Source organism: Nasonia vitripennis, chromosome 2 (assembly GCF_009193385.2).
Source record: "Nasonia vitripennis strain AsymCx chromosome 2, Nvit_psr_1.1, whole genome shotgun sequence".
Classification (NCBI taxonomy): domain Eukaryota; kingdom Metazoa; phylum Arthropoda; class Insecta; order Hymenoptera; family Pteromalidae; genus Nasonia; species Nasonia vitripennis.
The window spans coordinates 6544751-6564500 of NC_045758.1; the positions used below are offsets into that span (position 1 = coordinate 6544751).

General features: G+C 47.8%; 5 protein-coding genes across 7 annotated transcripts in view; 2 read left to right on the forward strand and 3 right to left on the reverse strand.

The window, feature by feature from the left end:
* LOC100122767 (potassium channel subfamily K member 18) overlaps window positions 1–9100 on the reverse strand; it is a 45398-nt gene extending 36298 nt beyond the window's left edge. For both annotated transcript variants that reach the window (XM_008211617.4, XM_008211616.4), the window contains exon 1: window positions 8609–9100. The gene's annotated coding sequence lies outside the window, so the exon portion shown is untranslated. The remainder of the gene's footprint in view (window positions 1–8608) is intronic.
* On the forward strand, window positions 9078–12078 carry LOC100678233 (alpha-tocopherol transfer protein-like). The gene is made up of 6 exons (XM_031922640.1): window positions 9078–9767; window positions 10766–10934; window positions 11051–11155; window positions 11243–11387; window positions 11511–11621; window positions 11699–12078. The coding sequence occupies exons 1-6, from the start codon at window positions 9638–9640 to the stop codon at window positions 11963–11965; spliced, it is 927 nt and encodes a 308-aa protein (XP_031778500.1). The 5' UTR covers window positions 9078–9637; the 3' UTR covers window positions 11966–12078.
* Window positions 12079–12208: 130 nt separating this feature from the next.
* LOC100122796 lies at window positions 12209–13930 on the forward strand. The gene is made up of 2 exons (XM_001607981.5): window positions 12209–13238; window positions 13487–13930. The coding sequence occupies exon 2, from the start codon at window positions 13521–13523 to the stop codon at window positions 13845–13847; it is 327 nt and encodes a 108-aa protein (XP_001608031.1). The 5' UTR covers window positions 12209–13238; window positions 13487–13520; the 3' UTR covers window positions 13848–13930.
* A 1820-nt stretch (window positions 13931–15750) lies between these two features.
* On the reverse strand, window positions 15751–18294 carry LOC100122808 (ubiquitin-conjugating enzyme E2Q-like protein CG4502). 2 transcript variants are annotated; one of them, XM_031922642.2, is made up of 4 exons: window positions 17923–18294; window positions 17329–17623; window positions 16844–17248; window positions 15751–16747 (listed from the first exon to the last, which is right to left on the reverse strand). In XM_031922642.2, exons 2-4 carry the CDS (start codon window positions 17587–17589, stop codon window positions 16619–16621), a joined length of 795 nt encoding a protein of 264 aa, XP_031778502.1. In that variant the 5' UTR covers window positions 17590–17623; window positions 17923–18294; the 3' UTR covers window positions 15751–16618. The 2 variants fall into 2 exon arrangements, with proteins under 2 accessions (XP_031778502.1, XP_031778503.1); XM_031922643.1 differs by having other exon boundaries at window positions 18085–18274.
* A 121-nt stretch (window positions 18295–18415) lies between these two features.
* Window positions 18416–19743, reverse strand: LOC103316664 (transmembrane protein 231). The gene is made up of 5 exons (XM_031922641.2): window positions 19543–19743; window positions 19307–19467; window positions 19110–19232; window positions 18824–19031; window positions 18416–18744 (listed from the first exon to the last, which is right to left on the reverse strand). Exons 1-5 carry the CDS (start codon window positions 19679–19681, stop codon window positions 18479–18481), a joined length of 897 nt encoding a protein of 298 aa, XP_031778501.1. The 5' UTR covers window positions 19682–19743; the 3' UTR covers window positions 18416–18478.
* Between the last annotated feature and the right edge of the window lie 7 nt (window positions 19744–19750).

Sequence of the window (19750 nt, forward strand, 5' to 3'; positions counted from 1 at the left end):
CTCGCTCAACCTTTGCAATACACGGCAAAATGAGGCTACGCCGACAAATATTTGAACTGCCGTCGCCGTTGCCGCACGCGTCCGTGTGCGCTAGGCCAAATGTCAGGGATCAGTTTTTCGCGCGAAAATTAGGATTAAAAAGAGCGAGAGAAGGGAAGGATAGGGGGGCATTGTTTGCGCTGAATGAGAGTGAAAAGCCCGAGGATTTTCTTCGCGACAATAGTTGCTAGGGGAGAGCTAGCTAGCGAGCGGCGTCGGGACGATTTATTTTACAGCTCTGCAGATATTACCGGGCGGCTGCAGCTCGCGCGCGGCGGTGAACCGCTCGCAAACTTTCTGAAGAATGGCCCCGCCGCCGGATTCCCTCCTATTAATAACAGTCGTTTTCGACTTGATATATTATTAAGAGGCCTGCGCTGCCTTAGTGAGGGCTTTTTTTCGGTAAAGGCTCAAGAGCAGTAGCAGCCTCTCGAATCAAATGAAAAGTCAACACTCGCGTGTAAGTGGCGCCCAACGCAAGAGAGCGGGAGGGGGGGGGGGATATCGATCGATTATCCTCACTGCTGCTGCTGCAGGAGGAAGAGGCGGCAACGGCGGCGGCACTTTGAGCGACGAAGTGTTGGACAATAAAGTTATCGTCTATCTCTCGAGAGATAGAAGAAGGAGATGCGAGAGGAAGGGAGGAAGAGCGAAGCTTTATTGAATTCCGCCGATTGAAAGTTCGGCCCCGCAAAAATGTAAGAGCGCCGAGCGAAAGAGGATGTATATGTGCAGCGCGAGCGTCCTCGCCTTTTCTTTCGATGTATACAGGTATACAGCTGCTGGGCGATTAATCAAATGAAGCTTGGATTCGGGGATGAAAAATGCTCGCAGTTATAATTTGGGAAACTCCCCTGCATCTCTCTCCCTCTCTGCGTTTGTCTAATTAATGGAAGCAGCATCGTGAGCTTATACGCGCCAGTGGGAGAGAGAGAGAGAGAGAGAGAGAGAGAGAAAATAAGCTGCAGATAGCGTCGAGGAATCTGACTGACGTTAAACTGCAGTAGTGCAGCTCAATCAAGCCGACTGTAATTCCAAGAGCTGCTACAGCAAATATGGCCTCGAGCCGTATAAAATTATCGAAAATGCGCGTATATTCCCTCTCGCTCTCTCGCTCTTTCCATTAAATCGGGCCGAGGCCCGAGACTATATATTACACACTGTACACGTGAATGCTATCTCGCCGGCAGAAAGTGTCTTGACAGCTCGCACGCGCACAAAGCTCTCTCTCTCTCTCTCTCTCTCTCTCTCGCTCGCTCGCTCGCGCGAGTTGAACGTCCCGGTAGCCTATCACTCTGGGCTTTTAATATTGAATAACTTGGCTGCGCGATACACGTATACAGAGAGAAAGAGACTGTCTTGGTGCGCTCGTCCGGTCCTGGAACTCGATGCGCCTCTGCTGCAGTGCAATGGTATATACGCGCCTGCAGCGGAACTAAACAGCGAGACGGAGAGAGAGCTGACCCACATCTCGCAACAATGGCTCTCTACTCGTCTCTCTATCGCCTCTTTTTCTCTTGTTCTCTCGATTTCGCTCTCGCTATCTCCCGCCGCACCGCCGCCGCCGCCGCTGCTGCTACTGTTTACCTTCAACTCTTTACCTTACTGCAGCCAACGCGCTCTCGCAACACCTATACGTATAGGTATATATGGAGGCGCGCAGTTAAGCTCTCTCTCTCTCTCTCTCTCTCTCTCTCTCTCTCTCTCTCTCTCCTCCGACTCCTCGCACCTCCATTACTTTTGTTTGCCCCGAGTCAACTTGCTCTTTTTCGCGCTGCGCGATTTTTCCTCTTCCTCTCTCTCTATCCCTCGCGGCGGTAACAGCGCTAGTAGCAGCCCTCTCGTGGAAAATCGCGAATTCATTCCGCCACTTGGGCCCCGATTAATGCGCGCGAGAATCGTCGCTCGCGGAAGTAAGTAATGGCAAGTGGAGGATATACATCGCTCTCTCGTCGTCGTCGACGACGACGACTTTGCATCCCATTTAGCGCGCGCAGCATGTCAGTTCGGGCGCTAATCCGAGCTTCCGCAAGTCCCGCAAGCAGCTTTTCTCCACCCGCTCTCTCTCTCTCTCTCTCTCTCTCTCTCTCTCTCGCACTGTACTCTCCACCTCTCGCGTATAGCCGCAGCTACTTGTACGCATTACACGCGCCTCTGTCCTCGCTTTTTCTCACTTACAGCGCATTTTCGAGGCCGAGCTAAACTCTTGTATGTGGCTCATAATAGCTCCGCGTATATAAACACACCGCCCACATGCTCTGCGGTGGAGAGGCTTTCCCTGCAGACCGAAGACGTATATACAGTTATATAGCTGCGCTAATAGCCAAACGCATGCAACGCACGTAGTAGGCAGATATGTAATCGGATTTCAGATCTCGGCAATTAACCCGATTTCACCGAGTGCACGTATTAATGTAGATACCGTGGATTCGCCTGTCGGCCGCCGTCTTAGCACTAGCCAGCAGCAGTAGCGGCTGCACCGACAGTCGGTAATTGCGGTTCGAGCATAATTAGTATATGGATGGAGGGGCAAGACTCGATTCGCGGTTTACCGACGGAAAACCGACAATACCGCACACTGCACGGAGTCTCGCTCCGGCTGCTTAGGGTATACCGCAAGTGAAAATTTTTCCCACCTGTGTGTATAGAGAGACCGCACATAGGAGACATTCGCATTCAATAGCTGCCGTCGCCGCACAGTGGCCGCATTGAATACCCGCTGCACACGCTTTGTGTAGATACCCGCAGCAGCAGGAGCCATACTCGGTAAACGTTGAATATCATCTTCTTCCCTGGCTCCTTGAAATAATATCAGAAGCCGCAGTGTATAGCCCGGGTCCATTTGGGCGAGGACGAGACTGAAATAACAGCAGCCGGCGCGCCCCCTAGTGGCCAGGGATCAATGAATAAAGTTGCGCTCTCGTGACTTGTCGTTGTCGTTTGCTTATACAGAGCTATAGAGAGCCTCAGAAGCTCGCACAGCCTAAAATCACGTCACGTGCAAACAACGCGCAGCTTTCGACGAGTTTGACTAATGGAAAGCTACTACTCGTCGTCGCTCTAAATACCTGACGCCGTCAGCCCCTCCAGCTACGATAAACTTGTCTCTCTATATCTATATGTGTCTATGTACATCGGGTGCTTAAAATACAAGCTTGATCAATCTGCCTCTGGCAAAGAAGCGAAAGAGTGGAAGAATAATAAAAATGAGATTAGCGAAGAGAGAGGGAGAGAGAGCAGCAAGGGAATGTACGGCGTGTTCGCTGCGGCGTGCGAACCCAGCCGTTAATTACACAAACGAGCCACGCGCAGCTACAAAGCGCACTTGCAGTAAAGAGCTCGCGCGCGCGCGCGCGCCGCTGGTGCTTAATTGAAGAATGCAATAAAGCCGGGGAGGATGTAGCAGCTCCTTTCTCTCTCTAAGCTATACACCTCCGCGCGCGCTGTGTGTGCCCAGGGCTATACCTAGAGCTTGGCAGCGCCCTCTAGCGTGAAATGATAAGGCCGCATCAATCGCGATTTGTATAATTACACTCCCTCCCACTGCGAGCTTGTGTGTCTGCGCTGGGGGTGTATTTATACCAGCTCTCTCTCTCTCTCTCTCTCTCTCTCTCTCTCTCTCTCTCTCTCTCTCTCTCTCTCTCTCTCTCTCTCTCGAAAATGCAGTTTGCGGCTTGAAATATTTCGCGATTTATATGCAGGACGAGTGCGCGAGCGCGTGTGTGTACTTTGGACGAGGGCCAAGCGCAGGTGGCAAATTGCGCGGGAAAGAATTTTCTGAGCCCTATAATTTATATAGCACTACTCCTACTACTACTACTATCTAGCAGCTAGAGCTGGATAACGCTGTCGGTTCTCGATCGGAGCGGCGCTGCATATCCTCTCCTCTCCGTCAGCTATTAAGATGATAGTAATTGAGTAGTACTGGAGTACCGCTAAAAGTTATAAGCCGTCCCGCTCTGTGTGTGTGTGTGTGCGCGCGCGCAGATACGGGGCCGTAATCTAAGTGCCGTCATGCAGCAGTTCCTTTGAATAGAGAGCGTGTAGCGAAGCAAAGTCAGAGCGAGAGAGCCGCCGCTGCCGCGTGCATTGACTATCTGGAAATCGATACGCTTTGACGTTAACGGACTCTTGCCTCTCTCTCTCTCTCTCTCTCTCTCTCTCTCTCTCTCTCTCGAAGCAAGTGGAGAATTTGCCAGCGAGCGCCGGTATATCGGTGTATAAACCAAAGCGAGTGAGAGAGTGAGAGAGAGCGAGAGCTCATGTGCACGACCGCAAAGAGGACGCTGCGGTCTGGCGTCCCTCCTTCCCCCACTCCTCTGCCGCTCTCTCCCGTTCTCCGGCATAACTTCATTTAAGGACTTGATGCCCGCGGGCTTTCTAATCAAGTTTCATGATGCTTGCTTGCTTGCTTGCTCGGGCTGGCGCGCGTGGAAATTTGGAAGATTGAAAATGTCGCCGAGTCTGCTGCTTCGGTTTTTATCTCATATCTCTCTCGCTCGTTCGCAGTAAATCGGTTTTTTTTTTCGCTGTCCGCGCGCGACTACTACCACTGCTGCTGCTGCCACTGGAAGCGCTTGCGCACGGGGGCTAAAAAAGCTCCCCAGATAAATGATGGCAGCGGAGAGCTGCTGCATCGAGGAGGAGGAGCACACAGAGGAATTTTATCGTCGCGGCGGTCTGAATGAATAATTGAATCGAAGTCGGCGGACTAATTGGTCGCACGCGAAAAAGAGACTACTATACACACGCGCCTATCCATCTCGGGACACACGAGAGCTCTTTCAAATTAGATTTGCATTATTCAGCGCACGCGGGAGAGTCGCTTCTCTCCGGCAATAAGTCTCCCAATAAATAATCGCTCTCACTCGCTCCTCTCTCGCGCAGAGCGGTGTGTAGAGCATCAGCTCCTAAGCATCGGAGAGAGAGAGAGAGAGAGAGAGAGAGAGAGAGAGAGAGAGAACAGCGCCGCTGATTGCGTGTCGTCGTGTATAGAGCAAATAGCTCTCGAGTGATTTATCCTCTGCAGCTCTCAGCCGCGTCTCTCTCTCGCTAATGATCCTCTAATTGATCGGCCATATACATAATAGCAGTGTAGCGCGGGGCACGCGTCGCACTTTCGTATATACGATATGACTTTAGGCATATAAGAAGTCCAATATCTCGTGTGGCAGGCTACACGCATGAGAGCAGTAGTGGCATCCGAGTTCGGTCAGACGCGTATGAAAAATGCAGCCCGGCGAAAATTTAGCTAAGCCACGGAGCGTCACGACAAGCGACGAACGAAGACGAAGAGCCTCGGCTGTTACGCTGGCTGAAATATGATCGGCGCAACGGCTGTGCTGCCACCCCCTCTCGTGTCGCGACACGGTTTTCCACTCTGGAGAGAGAGAGAGAGAGAGAGAGAGAGAGAGAGACAGCTCGCTCGCGTGGTTTTAGTCCCCTTCTCTCTCTCGAAAGCTCTCGATGGAAAAATAACTTTTGATTGAAAATCCGTAACGAGTGCGCGCGAGCACGCTTCAGAGAGAGAGCGAAACGCGTTCATTAGCGTCCAATTATTTTCACTCGGTAGGATTGTTGCGCGCGCGCGCTGCACAACGACTACTACTATACTCGCGCTAATCCTCTCTCCCATTGGCTCTTGAAGTGCACTTTGCGCATCGCGCCGCTCTACACAGTGGCAAAGGAATCGCTTGATGAGAAAATAAAAAGTAGCTTCTACGACAAAGCGAAAAAGCTCCCTTTTGTTGCTTATTTGATTCCGCAGCTGCTGTGTCCGGGCAAATTCTTCAAAGACACACGCACACACACACACACACAGAGCTCCGTCCTTGCTTCCAGCATCGCCAGCCACCGACGTAGTCGTTGCTCTGCACGTAGTTAAGTTTTTGTTAAATTATAATTTCCACTCTCGGGCGGCGAAATTGGCCCCTTCTCTCGTTACTCTCCCGCAGCGGCGGCGCAGTTTCTTTGTGCAGTTACCTTATAATGCATACGTATATGAAATAGCTTTGCAGCGCGCGGACTTTTAAAAAATATATAAAAGCTCCAGCCATACTCGCCACTCGCGCAAGCTGCATGCCAGTGAATTATAAATAACTCGGAAGATCGGAGGAGAGAAACGCTTTAGCTCCGAGTGCAAGAAAAAAAAAGCGCAATTTACAGTATGTGCAGCGCTGCAGCAGTCCTATACGTATGAAAGAGGAAGTGAGAGCAAAGGAAAGTGTCGGCGGGAATAATTGTCGCGCATTCCGGGAGGTTCATTAACATTAACAGCCGCGCGCCCCCTAAACTCATTTTGTAATTAGGTATTCCTCTCTTGAGGAAAGACGCGAGAGCGCGCGCGCGCGCTCACTGCTGCCGCCGCATCGAGATTGCTCTGATGAGTAAGTAGTAGTCTTTGATTAAAGAGCCGCGTATACGTATACGATGACGAGCTTTGCGGATTCGACACGACGTTCGACTTTTCCCATTTAGCGCTGCTGCTATACGTCGCCGCTTGTGTCTTATAAGCAGCCGCGAAAAAGCACAGTCTCGCTCGCTCTGTGTATCTCTGGGCTATCTCGTGTGTGCGGATACACCCAGAGATATGCCGTGGCGATAAGCTACTCAGCTACTCTCTACCGCGCTGCTTGTGTGTACACACTGCTCGCTCTGGGGCGGCGAAAAGGAGATAATTCGGCTTTTAAATTGCCCGGCCATAATTCCTACCTCCGAGCAATTAACCGACACGCGATAGCGTACAGCGCGCACGCCATATCTTTATTTATTAATCGCTCCTAATACACGAGGCCTCAAACGCAAACACTAACACGGATAGCCGAGAGAGCGAGAGAGAGAGAGAGAGAGAGAGAGAGAGAGAGTGTATTATAAGCTCGTGTATAGGTTGTAAATGGCGCAGCTTTTTCCTGTAATCGAACGGATGGGGGTGACTCTGTTTTCTTCTTCGGTTCCGCAAACGGATTCCGACAGCAAGTGGATCCTTTGTCTCCGGGCGAGCTGCCAGCCAACGGGGGCGCGAAAACCGCCTTCCCGTCGCTCTCTTCTATATGTGTTCCGCTTGAACCGACGCCAGAAGCAGCGGAGAGAGAGAGAGAGAGAGAAACGCGGCGGACGCATACAGAAGCCGAATTTTCGCCGACATATTACTACTGGCCGCAAGAGCGCGATTAGGTTTATTTGCGGTGCGGACACGCCGTGTAGTGTGCGTCCGACAGAGAGAGGATCGATTGAGTGCGGTCCGGCCTAGTAACTGTCGCGATTACCTCCTACGACTATGGCAATTACACTCACGCGCCCGTATGTACGGATATCTACGCGCGCGCGCGAGAGAGAGAGAGAGAGAGAGAGAGTCTATAATGGGACTTGTTGTTGTTGTTGTTGTTGTTGCTGTTGCTGTTGCTATACTGCTGCTGATGGCTTGGCGCGGTTGCGGAGCATTGATGAAAAATTAGGGCCGTTAAAGCCGATTCTCCTCTTTTTTTCACTGCCCGATAGCCTCCTCGGCGCCGACAGCGCAATAAACAATAAAGTCGGATTTTCTAATATATTATACCCACCGGTGCGGTATGCGTGTACGTGTACGTGTACGTTTATGTGTGGATGCAGCGAGCAATGAACGAGAGAGAGAGAGAGAGAGAGAGGAAAAAAGTGTGTGCACCTAGCTAGCTAGCGGTGCGTGATCGCCGGACGCGAGCTTGCTTTACGAGGCCGTAAAGCTTTCCGGTCCAAAGCCTTTAAAAATTGCGTCGACGCGCGGCTCTCTCGCGTAAACGTTAAAATTGAAAAAAAAAATCAGCCACCGAGGCTTCTTCCTCTCTCTCTCTCTCTCTCTCTCTCCCTCCGCGTATACACATTTTTTTATCATGTATCGCGCGCGCGCGCGCGCGCACACACAGACACGCGAAAGCGCGAAGGGAAATACGCGAACAGTTGTTCGGGGGGTGGTATAGCGGAGAGAGGAGGACGACGACGTATATTGCGTAATACACGTCGCGCGCGCTTCTTGGAAAAGGAGGAGGAGGAGAGACACAGAGAGAGAGAGAGAGATAGAGGAGATCAGAGTGAGAGAGAGAGAGAGAGAGAGAGAGAGAAACGGGTAGGGGTGCGGCTTAAGCGGATATCGTCGTAGCCTGGGCTATAGAGCGCGACCGGCCGCGACGTCGACCGCCGGCGGAATGCCGCTGCTGCTGCTGCTGCTGCTGCAAATGTATGCCGTATGTAAATGTTATCCGAGGCGTATAACAGTAATCTGGAATTTGCTCAGACGTGTACATTTCTCGTTCTCCCCCTCTCTCCGCTACACCGCAGAAACACTACACCGGCTATTCGGGGGGTGGGGGGGGTGGCGGCTTATTCTTCGAATTTTCCAAGCGCGTTATAACCTGTATTGAAATCGCCTATATACTGCATCAGCGAGTGCGCCGAGTGCGAGCGAGTAAGAAAGAGCAACACGTGCGGAGTATAGGTATATACATACGACTATCGCGCTATCTCTAGTCTATAGAGCGACTGTGTGCGTGTCGTCGTGGAGGGAGTCGCGAAAAGAGAAAAGAGAGATGAGCCTCACCGTGGAATAGTCGCGTCCGTCGTCAGCTCGTACTAGTCTCCGCCATCACGCTACTCCTGCGAGCTGGTGCTGCTGCTTGCGACGTCGCCGCCGCCGTCGCCGAGTCAGGCCCGGATCCATCCGAGCTGCTGCCTATATACTGGCGACTACTTCTCCTCCCGCCTGCCTATACACCACTGTATATACGTGTACTACATGCGAGTTCCTTCACTGCTCTTCTCTCTGTGTGTGTGTGTGTATACAGCTCTATACTGTTGTGTCGTTACGCGATGTATCCGAAGAGGACGACAACACCCCGGATCTACGGACACTAGGCACTTGGGACAGAGAGACTGCTCACACTCGGCTTGTTGCACGAAAACTGCTCTATATACAGGATGTGTAAAATAGAGGAGGACCAGAGAGAGAGAGAGAGAGAGAGAGAGAGGCGACGGGTGCGCGGGGTTGAACCGTCTGGACTAGACTGATGAGAGCTGAGTGCACAGGGCGCGCGCAGCAGCAGCCTCTCGCGAGAGGACGAGCTTATCCGAGATACCCCGAGGGCGGCCGAGTCTGCGCGCGCACAAGGCAGCATCTCTCTCTCTCTCTCTCTCTCTCTCCCTCCCTCCCGAAATCGCGAACCTATACGATTATTAAAAAGTGTCTGTCTGTATGCAAGTATACTAACCCGCGTATAATGTAGCGTCAGCGGCGCGGTCAGCGTGCATAGCTCTCTTACGATACTTATTCTCATTCGATGTGGCATTAGATTTTCGGCGAGCGTCGCGGCCTTGCGGTCAATGGCGCAAGCCGAGAGCGACGATACTTGGCAGTTTGCATGCGACTCACGATTCTTCACGTTTTGTTGCTGGCGCAAGGAGAGCGTGAGATACTCGCACAGGTAGATATATATATATATACAGCACGCGATGAGTTTCACCGAGGCCGCGCGCGCGAGGCTCGCGAGAGAGCGAAATACTCGGACATTCGCAGTCTCGCGGTCTGCTGAGTAAGTGGTGTATAACCGCCGTCGTCGCAGTCTGCAGTATAATGGTTCCTCTACTCGAGAGCTGTAGTACCGAGGAGCTGTGTTTGGCTCTCGATGGAAGTGAGAAGTTGTTGGAGGATCTTAGGACAAGGCTGAGGGAGTGGTTGGAGATGCAGCCGCACTTGCCGAAAGGTTAGTATAGATATACGCATATATATACGCTTTGGTTTTTCAGAGGATTTGCCTCTCGCGCGGTGTGTGCGCGTGTGTATTACTTACTCTCGATGGCTAGACCGATTCGCGGCGGCGCAGAGAGAGAGAGAGAGAGAGAGAGTTGGAGATCGGTTGAGAGTATATATAGCTATACTGGCATAAGGATTATACGTAGCTCGATTGGATCTCGCCGCGATTGCACTTTTTCCGGATGGAAAGTTAAAAATGAAAAAGCCCTACTCGATGCCGGCTCGTTTTTTATCTTATAACGGCTATCAAGCTGATCGGATTTTCGAGTGCTATACACTATAATAGACTTACTGAAAACACGTAACTTTCACTTTTGAAAAATGACGCGCGTTTGGCATAGTTTAAAATACCTTTATCCGGCTTTGGCTTTGGATTTCGAAAGCTTCGCGCTGCAGCCATTCGAGTGTAAATGTTTAATTCTGTAAAGTCGCGAAACTCGCTTTTTCTCGCGCCTTAGCCGCCCCCCCCCGCGCGCGCGCGCGCGTGAACGTAGTAAGTCTCGGCGTGATCTCGCATTTGGTCCTACAAAGTTCCGCTTTCCGAGAAGCGAGTCTTGCGAAGCTTTCGAAACTTCCGGCATCAGATTTGAGACTAGCAATGTTAAATATTGCGATAAAAGTCTTAGTCGCGCTGCGCTAGAGTGCGGGGTGAACAAACCGTTATATACCGTAAACTCAACCGCCCGCAACAAACTGCGGGTGCGGCTAATGTCGAAATTAAAAACTACACTTGGATGAATTTTCGGTATACGAAGAGCTAGAATTTCATTAAAGCACTGCATATTAATTTAATTATTTTCCGTTGCTAAAAATATGGGATTTGCGAGTATATTTAACAAGTGGAGAACAATTTTGAGAGAGAGAGATAGAGATAGAGACACGCACAGGCCTTGTTAAAGCTCGGCTCTCGTAATATCCTTAACAATCCACAATATATACACGCTGCAGACATGCCAGACCGTCGGCTCGAGTACTTCCCCATCAGTACGAAGCTGCAGAGCCTCGAGCTGGCCAAACAGAAGCTCGACATGTACTACACGGTCAGGCGGCTCGTTCCCGAGCTTTTCACCGACAGGGACCCTTCTTCCGCCTCGTTCGCCAAGCTGCGCCAATCTCTGTAAGCCTATATAATGCTCACCTCAGAGTCTCTGCAAACGCCCACGCGTCACGCAGCTCTATATATATATATGTATATATATATGTATATTTCTCCTTTTTTCTTTCGCTTTTCAGCCAGTGGGTCTGTCTGCCGAAGCTCACTCCCGAAAAGTACAGGGTCTCGATTCTGCGCTCGCTCAACGAGGACGCCAGCAAGTTCCAGCCTTGGGACCTGTTCAAGTAGGTCACACACACACGCGCGCGCGCGCACACACATACAATGCACATGGAATTACGAAATATTAACTGCAAGTACTGCACATATAGGTACACCTTTATGGTAGGCGACGTGCGCATATCCGAGTGCCGGAGCCTCGGCGACATCTACATCTACGATCTCTCGGCTATGCGGCTGGGCCACCTCGCCAAGCTGACGCCGGCTATTTTGAAAAAGTGCGAGGTCGCCGCGACGGTCAGTATTATCATATATATCTACGCTCTTCTTTTCACCTCGCGCGTATGCGCCTACTCGAAATGGCTTTTATACGTGCGCATCGGTACACATCGCTCACTCTCCCTGTAATTCCGACTGCAGAAGGCCTACGGGGCCAGAATCAAGGGCATCCACTTCGTCAACGCGCCGAGCTTCATCGACCGCATCGTCACGCTCGTCAAGTCGGCGATCAAGCCGAAACTCGCCGCCAGGGTAATTGCATTTACATTAGTTTCCCCACGGATCCGACCGAGTTTTTCATCCCTTTATCCGTTTTATACCTTTTTCAGATACACGTGCACTCGTCGGGCCTGGAATCGCTGTACGATTCGATACCCAAGTCGGTGCTGCCGCTGGACTACGGCGGTGAAGAGCCGTCGATGGATCAGCTCGACGAGAAGTGGCAGTCGAAACTGTCCGAGTGGAGGGACTGGTTTCTCAGGGAGGAAAAATCCGGGACGGTAGACGAGGCTCTACGTCCAGCCACAGCGCCGACGCTCAACGTCGACGATCTCTTCGGCTTTCACGGATCCTTCCGAAAGCTCGAGCTTGACTGATATACGCGCTTTTATCCTTATCTTATACAGGCGCATATATCGACGCATATTGTACATTTTTATTGCGCACACCGGCAAATCCTAAACACGAATAAAATTTCAATACTCGCTCTCGTTCGGCCGCAATCTGTCGCTCTCACGGCGGAGATCTCGCGCTCAAATCCACTTGACGAGAGTCTCATCTCGCTCTCGATCCTTTTCCTCGGCGCTCGCTAGCTGCCATATAACAAGCAATACCGCAAAGTCTCTCTAAATGGAAATTTGCTGTAGCCAACTTTCCTCCCTCGACTCTATTCCTTCCTCGCCACTCTCTGTTCGCGCACAGCCGCCGCACAGTCAAACTTATTCTCTCTCACAGCTCCGAGCCGACGACGGTCACTATAATTTCGCGCCGCGATAAAATAATAAAATGTCTATATCTGTATATAGTGCGAGCGAGATTGAGAGTGTGTGTGTGTGTGTGTGAGAGAGAGAGAGGGGGAGACCGAGTATACACCGCAGAGCTGCGCTGCAGTATAGTGTTTAAGCTCGGGCGCTCGCCTCCGGCGAGGCTTTTGCTTTTTTTTTCGGGCGAATAGTTGGAAATGTGGGCCAGCTCGTGTATTTTTTCCCTCTCTCTCACTCTTTCAGCAACTCGCTCGTTTATCACACACACGTCGAAAGCTTTTTCGCTTTTATTGCTTGTTATTGTTTGCCCTCGTCGTGCGCGCGCGGTCGGGCATTACAAAGCTTTTTAATTTATCATCCTGTATGAATCGTAACAATGTTGCAATTGATTTTCCAGTTGACCAATGGAAACGATGCTTGAATAAATTGAAAGCTCCGCGCATTCGAGCGCACACGCGCGTACACAAACATGCATGTCATATATGCGGGTTTATACAATTAATATACAATAGTTATGGAGTATAGAGCGAGCGATAATTAGAAATCTTCTCGCGCCGCTGGCAACTATAGTGTACATAGCGTGTATTGCTGAAACAACATCGTTATCTGAGAGTGTGTGTAACATAACGCGCATGTGCGGTGAAGCGCGCGCTGTACGTGGCTCTTTTTATTCCTCTCGCTCTAGCTCTCCCACTCCGGTGCAATGCACAGAGTCCAGCGTTGTGTATAGAGCTCGACGTCACGCCCGCGCTTTTTTCTGCTATCTTTTCCTCATTATATGTAGCGCCTCTTACTCAGGCGCGTCTGCAGTTCTGTGCGGCGACGAGACGTGAAAGTGCAGACCTTCTATTAGCGACGTCTCGATAGAATCTCTCTTTCTCTCTAGGTAATAACAATACAATTACATAGCTATATAGCGTTAACTAGAGAAACCCGAGGATATATATATTGTACGCGTTGTACGAGCTGTAAGTCAAGCGCAACGAGATATCCTCCGCGTGTCGGCGGAGTCACGCGCGTGCGAACAGCTGTGCAGCTTTTTTTTTGCATTACAACGTACACACAACATACGTCGAGTCTAGAGTGTGTATAAATGGCAGGCAATATCTCATCGCTTTTGTACACACTTCGCAGGTTCGGCAAATGTGCAGTCGTCGCTGGAAGAAAAATGTCGTCGGATAATTCGAGCGAGTGTCAAGTGAAGCAGAGAAAACCCGTAGCGGAGCTGAAGGATAAGATCTCGAGCGCTAGTCGCGATAACGATAATGACAGCCGGCAAGAGTCGAGCGCAGTTGTAGCGAGCGAAGAGCGAACCACCTGGCAGAGCGTCAAATACTACTTCAACCGATTTCGATACTATCACTTCCTCGTCGCCGATACCCTCGACAAATACGCCTCGGCCCTGTGCCTCTGGCTTATCAATCTGTATTTGAGGCTCTTCATGGGCATAGGACCCACAGGGCCCTCCGTGCTCGACGAGCCCGACGACGATTGAGAGTATTATTATTATTAGTATTATTATTATTACTATTATTATTTGATTACTACTGCAATAAACATTGTTTGCGAAAAACGAAAGAAAGAGCGATTAACATTCACAGGCGCACCTATATATGTATATAAGAGAAAGGTATAATCGGGAAATGGGTATAATATATAAGTAGGTGCCGTCGTGTGGGAACGGAATCTCCGAAAGGCTCTAATCCAAATTGAAGAATAATAACGCCGCGCTCTCTCGGAATTTAAATATTCGCGCTCTTGATTAAACCTGCGGATGGTATAGAGAGGGAGAGAAAGAGCGCGCAGTGCGCAAAGCTCCTTTCTTTCTCTCGTTCTTAAGAATAAGGGCCGAATATTATTAGCCTTATCTTGCTCTCGGCTCCTGAGAGCCGAGGACTTATCATCCCGCTGAATCTTAATCGAATTTCAAATTCGAGCTGCATCTTGTTCTCCTCTATATCGAGCGCCGCATACACGCATCATATCCATATATACATTATATTTTCTTATAACACACGGCGGGGAGAGATTCGAATCGCGCTCGTGTATATATTACCTATGATAATTGCCTTTTTGTTTGTCTCGCGTTACGTAGGTATATATCTAAGCGGCGATAAAAAGCACACGGCGGCGAACGGATGATTTAGCTTCCCGAGGCTAATGCTCGGCACTTATCGTAAAACTGCACGATTTTTTCTGGCCGACGACTCGGTGCAGCGCGCACGCGAATCGATCCGCGCAATTATACGCACTTCCCGGTATAGCGTAACAGAGGCGCTGTATACGCGCGACTTTATTTATTTTTTAACTTTCTCTCTCTCTCTCTCTCTCTCTCGCACGCGCGCGCGCGCTGTATACAGTGGCTATACTGTAATGGAAAAACTTTTCAAGAGCCGACCAAACAATCCGCAACTTTAGCCTTGTGTATATATATATATCTAGTAGCCCGGCTCTATGTGTATATACGTATACATCAATTGCAGCGCAGTCTCAATTTCGCGCAAGGCGCATCTATATACAAGGTTTATCTATATATAGCGGGGAGACTAATGCCCGTAGGATCGCGAGCGCGGAAACATTAATGCGATTTAAAAAGCAATAAATTTCAAACAAGACAAGTGAATTTGAGCCATCAAAGATTCAGAGCGGCGAATCCTTCGATTCCTCCGCCGCTAATAGGCTGCTTCCCTCCAGCAGCACAGCAGCGCGCGTGCGAGCACTCTTCGATCTTCGACTCATCCATTATGCAGCTGTAACTGCAACTCGCGCGCTCCGAATCACCGGATAGACGAGCGCGATGCTAACAGCGCATTTGTTTTTCCTTACACTCGCGCACACACACACACACACACAGACACGTAGCGAACGTATAGCCATTATAATTGCAAGCGCATCGCCGCCAACACGTCGAGAGCAGTAACAGCGGTATACATATCGTCTCTCGCAAATAGACACACGCGCATTAGCTGATTGCAGCCCAGTATGTATAGGGTCGCAGAGCGCGGAACTTGCGCGTTGAACGATAAACGATTAATCACATATCTACGAGCGAAAGCTTTCTGCTGCTCATGATTTTAAGCCGTGCGCTTATTTTTCGAAATTAGTCTGAAAGCTCGCGCCCAATCAGCAATCGGCCGCAATAACAAACTAGCACATAGATACACACACACACAGACGGCAAACAAAACTTTTAACTGCGCGCACCCTGTACTTTATGCGAAACGAGCAAAAACCGGATCCTCCATCACTTTCGCCAGTTCTCGGGCATTTTTTGCAACTGTTGCTGTATTTATTGGTCGCGCGTTATATACACACATACATGGTCGATCGTTGCGTCGATCCGAGAAGAATGTGATTGAAGGTAAAAGTTGAAAATTACAGGCAGTATATACAACGACTTGTTTTCATGAGATCCACAAATTTTATTCTTTTCTCTTCTCGTACATAATTCCTAGGTATATGAAAAAATTTCTAAAGCACATTGTAAACTTCTTAATCGTTATTAAGGTGGGCTCGCTCCATTCAGTCTACGTAATATACTTCTTAAAGTTGCTAAATTTTCAGCATATTTGGAGATTCTAGATTTAATTTTTTTTTTTTCATTTTATTTCTTTTCTTCAAATCGTATTGTTAGTTTTAAATAATGCAACACTTATGGAGATTTTTTGCGCCCGAGTTCTATCCTCGAGTGCATGTGTGTATACTTGAGACTCAACTTTCAAATTCATATCAAACGCACACGATAATTTAATGCTTAAACTTTTGACTTCGAAAATATGCAATGCAACGGTTTGGCTGAAAGGAATCTAGCGTTTAAAAAATTTCGGTATCTAAAATATTATAATTTCACTCTTCTTTCTTTTACAACCTAGACAATACTTATTTTCGAAATCTCAGCTTGTATTTATTCTAAAGTCAATTTGTGGCATCGTTTGTCACATCTAAACATTGTTGTTGTTGTTTTTTTATAAATAACTAGCTATGATCAACAGGACAATGAGCGACAAAGCACGCCGCGGTAATCAATAAAAAATCAAAACTCAACTTGGAAAACGCTCTCTAATTAAGACTAGTTGGACTGACTAAATCAAACTTGGTGGAAATCGTTTTGCGCCATTATTCGTCGATCAACTTTAAGATATAATTTTATGTATCGCATAGGATTAAGAATATTTATATTAGGTATATATGTATATATATATATACTCGTTGGAAATGTAGATAACCAAATATCCTTGTCCGGTACACCATTTGGAAAACTGGGATTCAGCCTTCAGCTAGCGGGGGTGTCACCCAGCCGTATTTTTCGTGAGTCTTGACTAGACTCTTGAAAGATTCTTCAGCAGATCGTCGGTTAAATTCTTTATTAGTCTTTGGTTTTCTTGCAACTCGGCCCTGCGCATCAATGAACAATTGTATAAGTATAAATTCGATAAAATGCCAACTATGAACTTGAGATGTGTAAAAAAAAAGAAAGTGCGAATGCAGTACCTGACCCTTCACAAGGCTTGCTGCAAATTGTGTTATCACAGCCTCAATAGTATAAGCACTTGCCCATCCTCTAGGTGTAAGTAGTTCCATACAAATGGCTCCACCTTCCATCACAAATCCTTTCTCTATACGTGGAGATATAACTCTTATGAATGGTGGTGCAAAGGGAAAATTTTCTGGAAAGATGATGTGCAAGAGAATGTGAGGTATTGCAAGCTCCCTCATATCAGACGCAAGTTCACTCTCCAGGTCAATCTTATGCAGTCTAATATGCCATTCGAATAAATTGTCATTAACAAGTTCGGCAGTAAATGTTGAGTCTCCACGGTGCTGAGTTCGCTGAATCTCACTAAACTCTTTCATCAGTCTTCTCAATCGAACTCCTCTTTCTGGCACATTGAGATTCTGCAAATGTTATAAATTTGTAAATGCACAAAATTGGCTTTAGGCACGATACTATAAATTTTACATGAACTTGGGCTTACTTGAGAGCTGTTTCCATTGGGAGACGTTGATTTTGCTTTAAAGAAACAGCTAGCGTGATTTATTTGACTGGTGCTTGGCTTGTCCAAGGCTGGAGGTTCAGCCGGCGTAACTGCATCAGGCCTGTGATGTCTGGCAAGAAGTCTTCGAGAAGGTGAACTCGTAGAGCTAGGATCAGCTGGCTCCTGCTCGCTTATCTTCTCAGATGAACGGAAAAGTTTGCGAAAGGCAGCTACAACCTTCTCCTTGGATCTCGTACTCATGGCTCAGCTTGATATATCAAGTGACTCCGGTAATCTGCAAATGGAGAATAAAAAAATCAAGGTGGGTGCAAGTCAGTGGTAGCACAAGCAGCACAGCTCTTCTTGTTCTTTGTGCAGTGGAAAAGAGAAGGGAAGGCGAGAGAAAAGCTGGTGAAAGAGAGAGAGAGAGCGCGCGCGCGAGCGAGAGAATGACGCAGAGACAGTGCGACAAAGAAACGGCCGACGGTTGATGCCCTCGTGCTCTGCATCGACGCGCAGATCAGGGGCACAACAATGAAGCCAGTCAAAATATAAGTAAAATACAAGAATGCAGACGTATACGTATATAGGTACCTATGCCCGGCCGTTGCTGTTGTTGTTCGTCGCTAGCCTCATCGCCCGTTGTTCGCTACAGCCTCGGCACATATATGATATGCGCCTGTAGCCACTAGACAGCTAGATATAGATATGTATGCGTAGAACAACGCGTCTAATAGACGAATGTTGAAAACTCACTCTCTCTCTTCGTCGACTGTCACTGCGCTGAGCTTTACTGCCCGATCACTGATCAGTGCGCCGACTGCGCTCTCTGTCAAACTGCAGCCTCGACTGCCTGTACTTGCAGCCTATAGCTATATATATCGAAGCAGCTGCCAAACATACGAGAAGCAGACGTGAGGCGGCTGCTGATTCAGCTCAGCATAGCACTGCTCCAAAAGACGAAGACTTATTATTAATTTTTCTTTCCCGTCGCGTGCGACGTTTTTACGCAGGCGCGAGGACTTTCGAGCGCGAGTTTCAAACGGGTATTATTATTATTCTAGCTATTATGATTGATTGATGCTAGTTATATAAAAAACTGATTTTATTGGTACAAAATTTACATCGACATATAAAACTCTTAAAAAATTTACTTAATCTTATCCCATGGTACCACGATGTAACTCCTCAAACGCTTGGCAGCAAACATTCTCGTCAGGCCTCTTCTTACAAAGTATATCACGACCACCAGAATAGATAGATACTGCATCCATGCCCACTTCATTTCTTCCCAAAAGCCTGGCTGATAGTTCATCGACTGGGTGACGTAAAAGACTTCTGCTTTTACTCTCACTGGCTCATCTTTGATGAATCCCAACTTGGGGAACACTCTTAGATTGTCAATTTTACCTGAAACTGGGCAAATCAATGGGATGCATCAATGTTTTTTCTATACAATGATCATGATGCCTGCAAGCTTTGATATGATGCTTACGTAAGCGATTGCTGTTTTCCACCAACAAGTCAGATAATGAAAATGTATTTAGGTCAGTACTGTTGTCCTCCAAATAGTAGATTTCGTCATGAAGTAGAACATTGTTTTGTCGGAGCATCAAATCCCCAATAAAGTGTAGTTCCTGAACTTCATGTGCCACTGTATATTCTATCACTGTCATCGCTTCAAGCACCACATGAATATGCTCCTATTGGAAAGAACAAGAACTCAACTTGGATTTTCTGGATAAAAATTAGTTATTTATCTTATTTATAAAAAAGCCCACCTTCAATTCGTAATTAAAAAATAATAGCAGCATAAGTGATCTGATAGGTTTACTTGTGAAGAAAACAGCTTCAAAATGAAGCAAATCTTGGAATCCGTTTTTATCATTATCCACTTCTTGGATCTATAATTAGAATAAATTTTTTTATTCAAGTATATCCACAGCATATGAGCATGTATAGTTATTAGTAATTATACCTTGACTATGTGACAGTCATCTTTAATAGCATTATCTTTATAATGAGTAAATGTGGAACAGATCATGGGATTGGAATTCTCTTGTTCGATCAATAAAAAGTATTTATGCTTGAAATGAACATTTGGTTTCTCCCAGTATGTCCTAGTTCTAATCCAAAACCCTAGAGACAAGTGTTTAATTCATTTTTATGACAATTGAACTAAACAAGTTTGCCTATAAAAGTATTAGTACTCACCCCCTGCATGATAGACAAAAATGAATGGAGTTACTAGTGTAAATATAACTGCTATTAGTACAACAAATGCACTAATGGAGCAAATTCTTACTCTATACAAATATTTGATATTACTAGAATATATATCTAATATTGGCATTGTAGTTCTTAGATTATTTACAAAGAAAAAAAAACTCTTTCATAGTGCACTGTGTTAGGAGCTGTTACC